This window comes from Cajanus cajan, chromosome 5 (assembly GCF_000230855.2).
Source record: "Cajanus cajan strain Asha chromosome 5, NIPB_CcT2T_4, whole genome shotgun sequence".
In the NCBI taxonomy this organism is placed as follows: Eukaryota; Viridiplantae; Streptophyta; class Magnoliopsida; order Fabales; family Fabaceae; genus Cajanus; species Cajanus cajan.
The window spans coordinates 54,441,812-54,458,598 of record NC_138521.1 but is presented as its reverse complement, the minus strand read 5'-3'; the positions used below and the strand labels follow the sequence as shown (position 1 = coordinate 54,458,598).

General features: G+C 32.5%; 1 protein-coding gene and 1 long non-coding RNA gene across 3 annotated transcripts; one reads left to right on the top strand and one right to left on the bottom strand.

Annotated features, from left to right (window-relative positions):
- Positions 1 to 4,681: 4,681 nt before the first annotated feature.
- On the top strand, positions 4,682 to 7,566 carry LOC145958370 (uncharacterized). 2 transcript variants are annotated; one of them, XR_014434111.1, is made up of 2 exons: positions 4,682 to 4,868; positions 5,008 to 7,566. It is a non-coding gene; the product is annotated as an uncharacterized LOC145958370 (long non-coding RNA). The 2 variants fall into 2 exon arrangements; XR_014434110.1 differs by lacking the exon at positions 4,682 to 4,868 and adding an exon at positions 4,873 to 4,922.
- Positions 7,567 to 11,029: 3,463 nt separating this feature from the next.
- On the bottom strand, positions 11,030 to 12,949 carry LOC109809449 (Eukaryotic aspartyl protease family protein). The gene has a single exon (XM_020372770.3). The coding sequence runs from the start codon at positions 12,872 to 12,874 to the stop codon at positions 11,252 to 11,254; it is 1,623 nt and encodes a 540-aa protein (XP_020228359.3). The 5' UTR covers positions 12,875 to 12,949; the 3' UTR covers positions 11,030 to 11,251.
- Between the last annotated feature and the right edge of the window lie 3,838 nt (positions 12,950 to 16,787).

Here is a 16,787-nt window from a genome sequence, read left to right as displayed (position 1 = left end):
TTTGACATTTTAATAAAAATAATATTTTTATTGTGATTTTATAATATCAATAAAATATTATATGTATTTTTTTCTATTATATCTTTCATTATTTATTATAAATGAGATTTATTATAAATAAGAAAACATAAAATAAGTATAGATAAAAAATAAATTGAACTAATAGTATATTATTATTTATTTATTTATTTTTGTTGGAGTAAGTTGCTAATGAGATAGGTTTAAAAGAAATAAGAAAGTTAAGACTTAAGGATGGTGCAATGATTCATGAATTGGTCACAAATCAGAACTGCAATTGCGAGTGTGAGTTTGTCTTTGTGGTACAAATAAAATTAATAATGATAAATGAGGATTAGGATTAAAGGTTAATTAATTGTGGACCCTACCAAATAACGTTGGCAGCTTCGTAAAAGTCAAAAGGTTGCCGCAAGTGCAAACCACGTGCCCTCCATTTAACACCTAGACATTGCCGGCTGTCAGAGAAACATTTTTGTTTCTCCATCCTACAACAATGAATAGTCATATTTTTATAATAAATAATTTCATGAACAAATAAACCAGCTACTATCATTTCATATGCCTCCAATTTCAATGCAAAATCCACTTAATTTATGCTCTGTTCATCTAACAAGACTTTTGCATTCTTAAACTATTCAATTAGTTCCTAGCTAAAACTGTATTAGGGATACAATTTGATTCATGAAAAATAAAAAATATAAAATTTGCTGAAAACATTTTCCATTAATAAAGTTAGTTTCAAGATGGATATGCAAGATATTTGACCACATTATTATTGGCGGAATATATTCATTCATTATGTTTTCACATAGACTAATAAGCACAATATATTAATTTTAGTTGTAAATGGAAATCATATTCTATAATTACATATTAATTTTTAATTATCTTTAAAATACTGCATATATTATATTTATAGATAGAATAGAATTAACTAATTTTAATAAATTAATATGGAGCCAATTTGAAATTTGAAAACGTGTGTCGATTATTTTTGAATAGATACCAAATTTTAAAGTTATTATTAACTTTTTGAAATCAAAATAAGTTGTAATGAATTAGTAATGAAGTCAAATTGTAACTGAACTAGATTTGAAGGGACCAAATGATAGTTTAACAAAGGTAAAATAAATTACTTTTGAAATAAAATCCTTTAATTTAGCCCCCTATAACTTGACAATTTATTAAAAATAATCCATATGACGTTACACTTATTTTCAAATAGATGCTAGTTTGGCACTAAATATTCACCCTAGCTACTATGGTAACACCGTCAACTAACTTTCATCAAGCTATAAACTTATTTGATCAAAGGAAGCTATTTTTAAAGTTTTAGTTTTAGTTTTTCATCTTAATTTTAGGATCAAATTGCACACACCATGCACTTTTCAGAGATCTTTTCAGAGATAATTTGATGGTTTAACCACTTCTGCATAGATATTAAAAATTATAATTAATATTTTAAATTTTATAAAAATTATAATACAATTTCTTAATATATCATTTATAAGACTCAAACCAAAAATGTTGTTTGGTCTATTTTATAAAAAAAAAATCAAAAATGTTTTCCTAAATGTTTTTTTTAACATATAAGTAAAAAACTACTCTCTCATTTTCATAATAACTATCGTATAATAAAAAAATAGAAATCTTAAAATAAGTGTCAAATTTTAATTTTTAATATAATATTAATTATTTTTCCCCCTGATAATATCTTTTGAAAAATTATTATGTTGGATTGTTTTAAACCAATATTTTTAAAAACAAAAATAATAAACTAAATCAATTAAATATATCGTGAATCTTCTTTATTGTTAGTAGCTAATTAGTACCTTTATATATATATATATATATATATATATATATATATAATCTATATAACCAATAATAAATTAATACTAATAATGATATTAATAATATTAGTATATATTGTTAAAAATAAATAACTATATATCAGTTATTATCTCCTAATAATGAAGTATTTTTCTCCTATACAATCAATTAATAAGTGCTAAATTGATTGTGGCGACTTTTTAATGTTTGTAAGATAAAGGTCATCAAGAAATAAAGTAAAGGTAGGTATAAGGACACACCCTGATGACGTTTTAATGAAAGGGGTAAAAGTTTTACAAACCATAACTCCATATTTGCTCTTCCTCTTATAATTATAAGTAAATATCTCATTATCATAAATATCCGATCATATCATTAACTAACACTTTTTTTATCACACTATATTATTCATTATAATTATTATTTTTTTCTAAATATCAACTAGTTTAGTAATATTCTTTTCATCTTAAAATAATTATAATTTAAAATTGTATATATATAGTAAAATATCAAATGTATTATTCTTTGATACAATTTTATTTTGAACAAAGGATTTCATCAACCAAAAATATTAAATAGTAAAAGAAAACAAGGAAATACAGAAAGATAAAATCACAAAATAGCATTGATCACACGATGAGTGATCAATTCTGTCATGACATATTAAAGGAACATGGGTTGCGGATAGGATGATGGCACACAAAAATTTAAGGAGAACTGTTTCATTTCATAACTTTTATTTATTATGTCTTTGGCAAGTGTGTGATGTGAGCTTGAAGATGAACCAAAGGATATTCCATTCGGCATTACTTTAGCTTTCTTTAAACACCATGAAAATGACTCTTAATATAATAAGATGTACCATCTTGGACTCTATCTCTAAACACATCAATCATTACAGTTTTTGTAGCCTCTTTACCATTTTATATTGCTCATCATGCGTCACAAAGCTACTTCTTCTTTTTCTTTTCCTAGTCCCTAGAATCAATGTTGTCTCATACCAAGAATTTTTTTCTTCTAAATTAAACATTTGTATTTATTTTTCTTTCTGGACAGCCACCATGATAGAATATTGACATGCAGCTTCTAGTCTTTTTTTGTTGTGTAAATGCTAGCTTAGAAGCAAAGTGTGTCTCACTGTTTGCTCTCAAACTTATATAATTATTCATTTATACCAAAGTCAGATTTGTAATTTGGATGTCTACATCCATTATTAAACAGTTGTGCTTGACTAATAATCAAGTAGAATATATGAGTTTGTATACATCCTCTAAAGAGAACTTATAAATACACACACTCTTCATTTTCTTGCCACTCACTTTCATTTCATCTCATATTTTTTTTTCTATCTTTCTCATCACATCAAATATTTCATCCATAGTTTTTTTTCAATTCACCCCAAAATGAAGTGGATATGTTGGGATGCAAGCAAAGTTTCACATCGTTTAAACAAGAGGATGAATATGAATTTATATACACATAATTGTCTTTATTGGTAGAAAGGCCTTTTAGGTGATGTCTAAAAGCAAAACCGTAAGGATTTGAGCGCAAAGCAGACAATATCTCATCAATGTGGAGACATGTGTATATGTGTGGTAATCTTCCCCGGACCCCCGTGCACAACAAGATGTTGATCATTTCTCTCCTTAAAAAATAACACTTTTATAATTAATTATATTTTTATGAATCAATGATATCTTTACTGTTGTGCACTCCGTGAATTTCAGTTCCTGATTATGAATAAAATTGAAGAGCAGTATCTGGTTAAGACACTGCGTCTCAGGGAAGATCTGATAACCTGACTCTTTATTTACTAAACGGCATGCGTTCCAATTTCCAACAAAAACATGAAAACAAAGTTACTGCTGGCCCAACTTCGTCTTCGTACGTGGGCTGGGATCCATCAATTAAGTACGCACTAATTTGATTTTTGTGATCATAGCCCAATTAATTGATGAAAATTTGAATTTTACAAAACGAATTTAAAAACATATTTTTCATGTGTTTTCTAATTTCCACTATAAAACTATGACTTATTTCCTTTATAAAAAAATTAACTACGTACTCCTTATGCTATCCAAGTACATTTAGATAAATTAATTCCTTCAAATGTTGGTCTTATATTTAAATATGAATTATATGTATAAAATTGACAGTATTGAATATTCAACGATACATGGATTGTATTCTCAAATTGTTAATATTTAAAACAAGGTGTATATACAAACTAATTTACAAATAAACTTGTTTAATCGAATACACTAATAAAACTTATGAATGAAGTTTAACATTCACAACTAATACATATTTATTAAAGAGCCGTGAAAGAAAATAGATTAGAAAACTTCAATAAAAAAATTTATTATGTTTTTAAATTTGTATAGAAAAACTTTAAACAACTATTAAAAACGAATAGAGGTAGCTAGTATGCACTCTCACCAATGTACAATGTATTTTTTTAAAATATTATTTATCATATTTATTATAGATAGTAATTTTATTTTTTTATTTATTATTTATCACATTAAATAAGGTTGATTTTGTTGAAATTTATTTATATTTTTTAAAAATTAAACATTTTTTTATATAGGTCCAAATGTAATAATATATTACCTTAAACATAATGTTAGTTTCCTGTTATCGCTCATGCATCATGATTGTTCTAAATGTTGAAGTTAACACTTCATAACATGTTAAGGTTGTTAACCTTGAAATATGCATTAAATGCCTCTGTAGGTTCACTTGGTCATCAAGTGTCCTTGGAAGATTGACAACTTTAATAAGTAATAACTAACTAAATCCTTTTAGTTGCATGATCTTGAGAGGAAAACTTCTCATGTTGCCTTAAAAATTAGACATGTCTTGAATCTACTTAAAAAAATGTTCAAACCAATACAACATCATGTTGCCTCTAGATTTAGACTTTGGCCTTTCATGTTTAGGTTGTTGTGAAGTCAACTTCACTTTTCCTTGCTAACTATTATACAAGGCAAGCACGAGGTTCTACAGCATTTAAGGTTTGAAATAGTATAGTAATTTTTATAAAAATTTGTAAGGCTCGCAAAACTTCCGTAACCACAAAGCCTCTCTTTTTTATTTTTTTCCTTTCTTCCTTCCATTTCTCTATTCTCATTTCTTTTCTTGGCTGAAACCTAGGTGTTGGTGTTTGATTTGGAAGGTGGAGTTGTTAAGAATCAAAGAAAGCAGTAAGGCTAACCTTCCTCCCCGAAACAATTTCATTTCTCTTCTTCTTTTCTTCCCCGGGAGCTCGGAATCGGAATTCTTCTCCCTCCAAGGTAAGGGAAACTAGAATTTGTTGATTTTGGGACAAAATATTGTATTGTTGCAGCAAATTGCTAGTTGCATGTTGATTAAATTGGATTGTGTAGAATTAGAAAGAGAGGTTTTGAGTTGTTTGAAGAATTTGATGATTTGGGTCGGATTCTTGTTGCACGTGGGGTTTGTGATATTTTATGAGTTGCATGTTGATGGTAAGATTGTCTTCTTGCAAGTGCAGGTGTTGGGTCCCTTTGGGTTGTAAGTTTTGATGGGTTATGGGTGAAAAACATGTGGGAAGCCATAGAAGGGCAGAAAAGTTTAATCTGAAGCGCTGAATTAAGAACTGCATTTCTGGGGCTATATGATCGAATTTGGTCTCAGGGTCTTCATAAGAGTTGTAGCCTTGGATGTTAGATTTCCAATGGCACCGGAATCACCCAAAAACGAGGTCTGAAACTCCATATATGGTTGTTTTAGTGAACAAGGGTCAAACTGTCAGCATTGGTTGTAGCTTTTGCGGTTTTTAAATTTTTTACAAAGTATATGATGGAATTAGAATTTGATGTCTTCATGAGAGTTGTAAGAAATCTTCTTATCTTTAATATGAGATAAGGATGAGCGTAATAGGAGTAGAATAACTCCAGATATGGCTGTTTTAGTGAACAGGGGTCAAGCTGTCAGCATTGGTTATAGTTGTTGCGGGTTTTAAAATTTTTAACAAAGTAGATGATAGAATTAGGACTTGATGTATTCATGAGAGTTTTAGTAAATCTTCTTATATTTTATTTGAGCTAAGAAAAAGAATGATAGGAGTGGTATAATTTCATTTATGTAGTTTTATGTGAAGGTTGCCATTTCACAATAAGTGATTTGGTTAAGTTGAAAATTATTTTGGGTGCTTAGGTTGATGTATGTTGTTTATATGTGTAAGTTGGCTTGATAAATGAGTTGTAAATATGTAGTATGAGTTGCATTATGTGATGAAAATGTGTGTGTGCCGATATAAATGATAAAGTGTTGAATAATAATGATTGTTGTAATATGATGAGAAGACTATGTTGATAATTGTGTAGTTATATTGGGATATTATATGAACTATGTTGAGATGTCATTAACATGCATGTTTAGCATAGTGTTGTAAACTAGTTGTGTAGTTGAGTAGCTGAGTGGAGATGATATGAGTTGAAAAATTGTGTAGTGACTGAGTTATTGTTGTGTTGAAACTATAATGAGATGTTGTGTTGTTATTCGAGTTGTTGAGCTGAACCGTGCTTTTGAGTTGTGTGTTGATTATGCTGTGATGATGAGTTGTTGATCACTAAGACTAGATGATATGTTTTCGAAGTTACTCATCCCATTGTGTGGATTGAGATAATTGCGATGCTCTAAGAGCCTAATTTGTTGAAAAACCCTCCTTGGGAAGTTGCCCCTTAGAGTGGATGATGTGTTGTTTTCCTCTAAGACTTAGTTGATCCTGTGTGTGGGCAAGGTCAATGCACACGTGTATGAAGTGACCATGGTATAGGGGCCAGGTCGAGCTATATCGCTTACAAGCAGTCAATTCGAGTAAAGTACGAAGTCGAAAACTTAGTTCCTAACCAAGTATCAAAGGGTTATAGTATTTGGAGGATAGTCAGTAAGCTAATCTCATATGTGGCTTAGTTGAGCTAGCTAATGTCGTGGTAGGCCTAAACCCAGCTGTCCTATCTTGACATAGTACTATACTTTCTTATTTAAATGGCAAAGTCTGATAAACCGTTATCGTGTTGTGGATTTTTATCCAAATTTGTTGTTTACCTAGCAAGCCCAAAAAGGTTCTGTGTTGTCGGTACGATAGGACCTAGCCACTTAGACTGCTCACCTTGTGTTGTAGGAAATCTTCGAGTTGAAATGCGTGACAACGCATGTGTGTTGATGAGTTGTATGTGTTGATATGTTGTGAAGTTGTTATACAGTTGTATGTTGCTTATATGTTGTGGGTTGCATGATGAATAAGTCGTTCTTGTTGATAGAGATGTTGTGTTGCAAGTTGCTTTTATGTTCATATGTTGTTTAAATATTATGTGTTGTATGTTGAACAAGTTGATGAAGATGATGACAGTGATGCTAAATTTTCTGTGTTGTATATTTCATATATATGAGTTGTTTATTTTCACTAGCTTACCATTATATGTTTTCATGTGATTTGGACTGCAATGATCATACGATGTATGGGAGCATGACATGGATAGACTAGTGTTAGCTAATGGAGGTCACTTGGTGGCAATAGCTGGAGAGTTATATTTAGTTGACTATCCTTAATGGTAGAGCTTATTTTGTAGACAGTTGTATATATTTTTGATGATCTATTGAGCTACTACTGTTAGATGGTTGTAGTTTTACTTATGTTGATTGATAATACACTATTTATTATATATATTCAGTTGTTTTTAGTTATTTTTCCGCAGTATAACAGGCAAGATGGGTCGTTATACTTCAAATATAAAGTGAGTCTTACATCAATTATAATTGAATATATTAAATAATATATAATTGAAAAAATTATTTACTTAATATTTTAAGATTATATTATAAGACTTCAAATTGAAATATGATATCAAACTCATTTATATAACTTATTCGTTACTTATAAATTAATTATTATTTAATGTAAAATTCTTCCACAATCTTCATATTTCAGCTGAATTATATTATTTTGTATTTAAAATATAAAATTTAATGAGATTGTTATAATATTAGAAAACACTAAACTAGTGACATTTCACAAACGACAAAAAGAAGAATCATATCTAGATAATTTTTTATGACTCATTTTTTTTATATATACAAAATGTGTAGAGAAAACGTGGAAAATGCAATGTTGGAAGATGTGGATAAAGATGAGATGTTCATTTTGTCCATGAAAATGGAATAGTGTAAAATATCTAGCTGGTGGAGCATGGCCCCTAGGGGGGTCTTATCTTTGTAAACTTATATTTATGATTAAGATGGTACGGATGCCTTCATACCAACTTTATTTACATATTAACAGCCTGGAATTTCGCATTACGAGACAAGCCCAAAGTTGCCTTTCGGTGGGCATTAAGAGAGGTGAATAAAGGCTGCCAACGTTCTCCATCGCACTAAAAACATGTAGCCGCCACAATTTTTATTGCTATATTATCAACAAAACTTCGATTTTAATTAATAGATAGTTTTTAGATTATCTAAAATATTGTATCATTTATTCATTTATGGATGAGTCTATCTAACAAATTAGTAAGTAAATTTTTTCGTACCAAATTTGATTCCGATTAATAAAAAACATTGTATTTGATTTTATACATAAATAAAACTTTAGCCGTTGTCGCGTAGGTTTCCTAGAATAGATATACTAATTTATGTTGACATCTAATTATTAAGGTTAAATTTACAAATTTTATAATAATTATTTTAAAAGTTCATATTGAAAAAATTTTAATGCAGAAATTTTAGTAATTCTAAACATTTATTTAATTATAGGAATTAAATTTATGATAATAATGTTTAAATATTTTTTATATATTTCAATTTGCCAACACTAAATACTGTAGTATATGTGCGCGTTATATAATTGAATATTTAAAGTTTATTTGAGTGAATTTTTTCAGAAATAAAATAAAATAAAATATTTTTTTATAAATTAAAATAAGCTTAAGTATAAATTAATTTATTTAAAATTTAAATTTAATTTATATAAAATTTAATTTTATCTTATTTTTCTCTTAATAGTGTTTATGTGAAATTTTATACGGTGGTGGTTAGTTAAGATAAGAGATGGTTATTGTGGGGCGGTGAACATTTTCATAACATGGCAAGGCATTAGTAATAGTAGAGCATAAAGAACCTTAATTTGAAGACACAAACGTGCGAGTGGAGAAGCAAGGGTTTTGGAACCAGGGTGGTCCCTGATTTGTTTGTTGGGAGTAACGCGACAAGAAAGTGGTTCTCCTGCGGGGTACCACCAAATCTTAAGTTGGTGTGCATGCACCTTGGAGCACAAACACGCAACCCAAAGTGAGGCCCGTTGGCCCATACCACCTCTTTCCTGCAATATTAGGCCCATCACATAGCCCTCCCACTTCACTCTGGAGTAACCATTCAAGAAAAAAATTATATTAATCTGACAATCTCATAATTACTTTCGTGACCTCGTTTGCTGTTTGTGTGCACGTCACGCGCGAAGTATCTAGAAGCACACGTGTGGGGATTGGAGACAGCGGAGCTAGCTGTATCCAGACTTTCAAACACCACCTTGTCAGCTTATTGGGACTTGAACTTTTAACTCTCCCTCACCAAAAGTTATTACAGTAGTACTAATTATTATACATTTATTTTCTCTTACTTTTATCATCTTTTTCACTCTTTATTTATTTCTCTTTTCCTTTTAATTATATAATAATACTCTTTCTATTTTTTTATTTATAGTGTATCAGAATTTTTTATTTTTTTATTATTATTTTACTAAAATTAATGATTTATTAATTTTAATTTTATTTTTATTTTTAATAATTAATGTATGTTTACTTAAATAATATGTCTATTTATTTTTAATATTTATCTATTTTTTTAATTATTTATGAAAAGTTAATATTATATTTAAAAAGATAATATATTTTTAATAAAATATTATAAAAAAATAAAGAATAGAATAGAAAAGTAAGTAATAAATATTTTTAAAAACTACAATATCAATTATTTTCTTAAATCCAGTACAAAATCTTAAATAATTATGAATAAAAAACAGAAAAAATATTAATTAGATTTTAATCCTAAAGATAGTAGTATAGTAGTATGAGTTAACAATTTTGCAAAACATATTTACATTTTACCGAGCCAAGAAATAATTTTAAGATATTTAATAATACATTATTTTCAATATATGGGTTTTCTTTGTCCTTTTTTCTTTGTCGGATTAGTATTCACCTGAGAGCTGAGACCTGACTATTATGTCATCACTTAAAGTGGTACTTAATAAAAGAGCCACCAAATTATAATTATAAATATATCATATGAAGAAAAAGTTAAACCATGAGAGTCGCTGCCCTCACTATATTATATATTTATATGTATATTTTTTTATGCACACATTTATACATGTATATTTGGATATATGGATACGTCCTTGTTCCCTTATATATATTTTTACAGTGCGTACAGTACATGTAGAACCCGAACCAGTATAGTATATATGGCTCTTTCTTTTCAATAATCATTTTTTTTTATGTGCACGTGATCAAAACGACGTGGATCGCTGGCCATACTTCAAGGACCTGCACTCGCGTAGATTCGAAGATGAGGAAAGACGAAATGAAGTCCAAAATACAGAACACTTCCAAAAAACCGTGAAGGTTCACTGTGGACGTGGAAAGTTTGGTGTCGTCACTCAGAAAAAAAAAAAGCTCATTCATTGCCATGTTTCTCTGCCCAAAGAAGCACCATTGATTCATCATTAATACTTTACCATTGGAGTACGCTTCATCCAATATTTACTAGTACCAATCTGAATTAATTCCCCTGCTGCTCCCTTCCTCGTCGACTTTTTACCCTAATTAAATCCTGCCTGTAAGTTATTACCACCACCAAATACAATATGAATATGGAACATCATATTTCATACATTAACTTGTTGAAATGGATAATAACTAGTAGTACAACATTTAAACGTGAAGAATCCGTGAACGATGGCACAAACGGCAAGAATCCTTTAAATTGTCCTCCTGTCTAAACTCAAAACAGCAATGGTCCCAACTTTTAAGACATGGTCCAAACTGAACCTAGCATTTAGAATCCCATTGCTTAGTTGTATTATATATCTTCGTGGCTCCCTTATCACAGCTGGATTTTGGACAGATCCCTTCATCATCATTTCGAGATATCATTCTCACATAAAAAAATAAAAATATATTATTCTCAATCTCAACCATTTGATGTTTACTTACAATTTTTCCTTTTTACAATAGGGTTTTTAAAAATATACTAGTGTACAACTTTCCTATTTAGTAGACACACAAGCGCATGCATGGCTCCAAAGGCCGCGTTATTTGAATTTACAGAAAGACCCGACCCGTGAGGGAATCCGGTGTGTGCAGTGCAGCGTACGCTAGTTTTTGTCGCGATTGAGTCTCTCCCAAAGAGACGCGCACTGCCTCTTAGCGAACCCCACGCGCTTGGCTTCCAAGTCATACTCAACCTCAAACCCCTGCTGCTGGTAATTCCCGAGCGTGGCCCCGGGCCCACCGCTCAACTCACTCTCATCTCCACCGTTCATCATCATCAGACACCCCACCCTCCTCCTCGCCCCATCACCACCCTCCAAAAACTCGTAGAAATAGTTCTTCCTGGGCAGCACCACACTCGAATTCGCCCCCGCGAAACGCAGCGTAACGCGTGGCACCTCCGCCCCCGCTTTTAAATAATAACACGGCGCCAGTCCCGTTCTCTCCTCCACCCCACGCGCGCGCGAGTTCACTCGCCCCACTCGCCGCTCGAACTCCGCCACCACCGAGTTGTAGAATCCCGCCGGCAACATCGTGAAAGTCGTGCCGGAGTCCACCACAACGCCGCCGTCGCCTCGCGCGTTCACCCGCCGCAGAATCTCCGGCGCCGGAATAATCCTCTTCCCGACGGATATTCCGGTTAAGCCAACGCAGTAGAAGTAAGGATGCTTAGGGTTTTCAAGCATAGGCGTGTACACAAACTCAACCACTTCATCGCCACCGCGAATATTCTTATCCTTCTCGTGGTAACGGCCGAGGATGAGTGGACTCGGTTTCCGAACCCGCTCCGAGTCGAACGAGTGAGAGACTAAACAATAGGAGAAGCGGTTTCCGAGTTGAGGAGAGAGCGTAGCTAGCTGAGCGGGGAGAGAGAGTAATCCGCGGCCGAAGCCGGCGACGCCGGTAGGTTCGGCGAGCGTGGTGTGAGCGCAACCGAAGGTGAAGTTAGTGAGAAACAACGAGGAGAGGGAAAGCGTGTCATGATAGAGACGCGCGATTAAGCTTCCGTCGCCGTAGGCGTAGTAAAACGGTGGACACTTGAAAGAGGCGCAATCGGAGGTTTCGATGGATTCGAGAGGACAACGAGCCATGGTGCAGAGATCGGAGGTGGAGGCGGCGTTGTGCGCTGCGGCGCATGCGGGGGACTTGCATGAAACGGCGACGCTTCGGGTGATGTTGGTGGGGGGAGAGGCGTTGGGCTCGTTGGGCTTTCCCTCGCAGAGGATGCATTTAAAAGGGGCGCAGGGGAACCAGACTAGGTCGCTGCCGGTGTCCATGTAGAGTGTTATGGGCTGGGCCTGCCGGCCCAGGTTGAAGGAGAGTGTGTAGTCGCTGCCCGGGGAGAGGGGGAGGGAGAGTTGGCGCCGGAAACGGGCCGCGGAACGGGTGGAGGTGGATTTCAAGAGGTGGTGAGTGGCGTTGAATTGGGCTTGGGCTTGGGCTTGGGCTTGGGAAAGAGTGTGGGTTAGGGGCAAGAGTAGCATTTGGCATGAAGGGTGTGGAAAAGAGAGCATAGTGAACAAGAGCAACAGCCACATATTGAAAGAAATCACTTGATTATGTGCAGTGCATGCAAGGGAAACAGAGTATTGAAGTTGAAAGCAGAGAGTGTTTTTGAATTTGTTGAAGGAGCGAGAGCGAGAGCTTATAAAGGATGAGGAGACTGGAGAGTGAGTCAGTGACAGCGAGGCAAAGGGTATGAAGTTTCCACTTTCCACTATGGCCATGGCGGGCGCATTTTTGGACGCTGCTATGCTATGCTATGGCTTCGTCTTTAACAAGGCTAACTTTACTAGATTTTCAAAATTTTAAGTCAAAGTATGCTCTTAATCTTTTTTGTTTTTGCACGCTTACTCTTAAAAGTTCAATATTTTAAACACTAAATCTGTGTACTGTTTTTTATTTTTTAAATGACTAATTTAATAATATAAAGATTTTATCTAATTAAATAATTGTTACTTTGTAGTGCTCAAGCTTCCGCCTTAGATAAAACCGTAATCGTCTTAAGTAAACTCTCGTTCGGCATTGTTAAACGGGATTTCATTTTATTTTGTAATTGTAATGTTTGTAGTTAATGGTTATATATCCCTTTGATCAGATGGCTCTTTCGCAGAGTTCGCCTTCAAATCAGGGATTAAAAAACACCCGCCTGCTTGTGTTTATCTTGAATTTTTTTTCCTTAACAAAAATCGCATGTTCAAAGTTCAAACCAATATTTTTCATTATTCTTGCTGAAATTTTATTCTTGTTTTTTCTATAATTATTGTTCGTCTAAATTCATTGTCTAGTGTATCTTTTGCATTGAATTTTTAGTGTTGGTCTGACAATAAAGGGGTGAGATTTTATGTACAAATTTTCAATTTGTAAAGTTATCGTCACTGTAAAAAAAAATCAGTTTATGTTATTTGCCTAGGAAATCTTGTATTTGAAATTATTTTTTATTAAAATCATTTAAATAACAGTATTTTTACCATTTTTTTCAATAAGTATATTCAAATATAAAACACTTGGTTAAACCTAGACGAAGATTTTCAAATAATGGGTGAGGAAAGCAACACAATAAAGATCAAATTCGTTAAACTTAAAGATTTTCCGTAATTTGTCAGGTCAAAGCAACAAACAGGTCAAGGCTAGGTCTTCCCCACGATGTTCCTTTGTCAAGGTTGAGTTGAAATCTTGATAATATTTTTAAACTAATTACTCATTTCCTTATGATTAATAATTCAATGTGCTATGAACGAATCCTTGTGTTTTTTGTGGTCTTGGTACATTATTGATTTTATCATTTTGTAACATTAAAAAAATAATAAAATTTTTGACAACAAATGCCCAACATATTGTTAGAGAGAAATGTAAGGGAGAGTGAGAATGCTATATAGATTATATATATATATATGCATGCTATTTTATAAATATTTAAGGATGAAATCTATATTTCTGTGGTTATATGCTTTTAGAACGTTGACTTTTTCTAAAAATTATTTTAAATCTTCTTTTGTGCACATACTTTATTGTCTCTGAATAAATAATCATCCTGAAACTAAATTATTATGTTTGGTCTGGTTTTTGGATGATAATTAACGTTTTTAGCTAAATAACTTTTTACTTTTAATTTATTTCCTATTATGTTCACAGCTATTTTTTTGCTATGTCCACTTTTTTCTTTATTTGACTACTCAATGCTCATGTGTGCCACATCGTAATATGCCGATCAAAAAGAATGCAGTAGTGAAAATTAGAAGTGGTATGTCATCCCCAATAAATAAGCTACGCAACTAAAAAGTGCAAATGAACACCAAATCTAATAATGTTCCATAAAAAACTAAATCTAACATAATAGATTTTGCGGTGTCAAACAATATAATAGAAGCTCCTTGAGGCACATGAAAATTGCTCCTTTAGGTCACAGGGAAAAGAGTGATCTTAGCACAATTCGCAGGGCAAATAATAACTGCTAAATTTACTGGTTGAGGCCCGTGGCCCACTTTTGGGCCATAGGTGGGACAAAGGGTAGTAGGTAATTGGGTTTGACAAGTATAACAACTTAAGTCCAACGAATTTGTCTCTCAACATTGGAAGAAAGAAAAAGGGGTAAGGGATTTCCTCGCTAACATACCTTATGACAGGTTTCACTAAAGTTCTAGTGGATATAATTTGGATAATTGAATTATTTGCTTTATTTATAACTTAAAACACTTATTGTCATTGCTGTTTGTTATTATTAATATGGTGAACAATATGACAAAAGTATGAGATTAATTGCTTAGGAAAAACAAACTGATGAAAGTCATATATTGTCTGCTGACTCTCTACCTAATGGATGGAACACCAATCCAATAAAGTAATATGTATTGTCTGGTTCTGTATAAAGGTTTTATATTATAATTATAATGCTTCCATGAGTTGTAGGCGGTGGTCAGAAAGCACATAAAAACAAGATTGGCCATGCACCTATTATTGACGATTCAGAAGCTACTGTCAGTCTTATGAACTAATTCTCATGTAGGCCAATCCCTAAGGTTCTAAGTCATAAGTCATGCATACATTAAATTGTGTGGACCAAATCCTTTTGTGTTCCTGGCCTTTCATTCTTGTGTTTGCATATAAAAGCAAGAGAAATTGTATTTGTATAACACTTTTATACAACTAAAAGGGAGATAAGATGATGTGACTGAAAAATAGAAAGAAATTTATATATAAAAAAAAAATGTTTCATGAATAATACAACTTTACAAGTTATTCGACCTAAAATAAGATGTTTTAACTACTAAACTTCATTATGATCATCTATGTTCATGAATTTTATGCTAGACCAACCCCGAGAATCCAATTCATCAAATCATTGCCAAGTTCTTTAAGTCATACATACATTAAATTATGTGGACCAAATCTTTTTTCGTGTTGCCACTTTATCTTTTGTTTGCATATGAGAATTATTAGGCTGGATATAAGATGTCTTAACCACTAATTAATTTTCAGATTATTGATAATATATTCTTCCTGATTCCACTTCTCAATCGTGGAACTTGACAACTGTAGTCCTCTTTTGTGAGCAACAATTTCTATTTTACACCTACATAACTACATTTATTAATTTGGAGTTCATGAACATAAAATGTTTACTAATGCCGTCTTTCTTGTGAATCCAAAATCTGTCATAGGCGTGTCCTACTTATAAATTACAATCTTTTGTGCGGATGCTCGTGAGATTTTGGTAAGGTTTGTGAGTTTGTTTGATTGCCACTGCAAAATATCTTGGTTCATGTTCTCCCAAGAACAGAAGCATTGAATAAGGGACTAAAATCCAAGCCCACCAATACCGTTCATTGAGCCTTTGCTCAAGTATCAAATTCATTAATTGTCCTAAAAAATGAACTCTTATAATCCTGACCTCATGGTTTACTTTTATCAAATCCCAACTGGCCACTAAAAAGAGAAATTTGCGTGTCAGATTTATTGTGATATAAAGAATCTCTACAACCCCCCTATTAATGGGCAAGTCTTATCAACAATTTTCTACATAAAAAAGTTCACATGTACTTGCAAATTCATCAGACTTGTAAGTTTACGTACATTGTATGTTGTTGCTTAAAATCTTTATGTAACTTGGAAACCTAGACGCAACTCTAAGAATAATCAACAATTTTTTCTCTAAAATTAGTTGAACTTTAGGGTCTCTGTGCTCTGCTGTCATATGAATTCCATTGATTGCCTCAGTCCCACAATTGAACGTCTGCTTCTAGATATCTAATACTTTTTCTTTTTCCTTTGTCTTTTTGCCAAGTGCCAAAGATTTCATTCACTGTACTTGCTCTTGCAATGTCTATGTAATTTTCCTACCAGCTGTGTAAAATAATTTTGAACTCAATTATTGTATTCTTTACCAGAAAGAGAAGTACCATATCATATAATCGAGAAGAAAAAGTTACCAGTTAGCATCAGAGTGACGAATGCGATTACTACTGGACATCCCATTATCCTATGTTTTCGATTTGCATTCATTATCTGAAAACTATGCTTGCCATGTTGATTCTCAGACCAATTCACGAACCACAAGTCCCCGACATAACTCATAATTTGTAGTTGTAATCTTAGGCATGTAGTAGTTAGAGTATTTCTAATGCAATAAATTAATCAGGG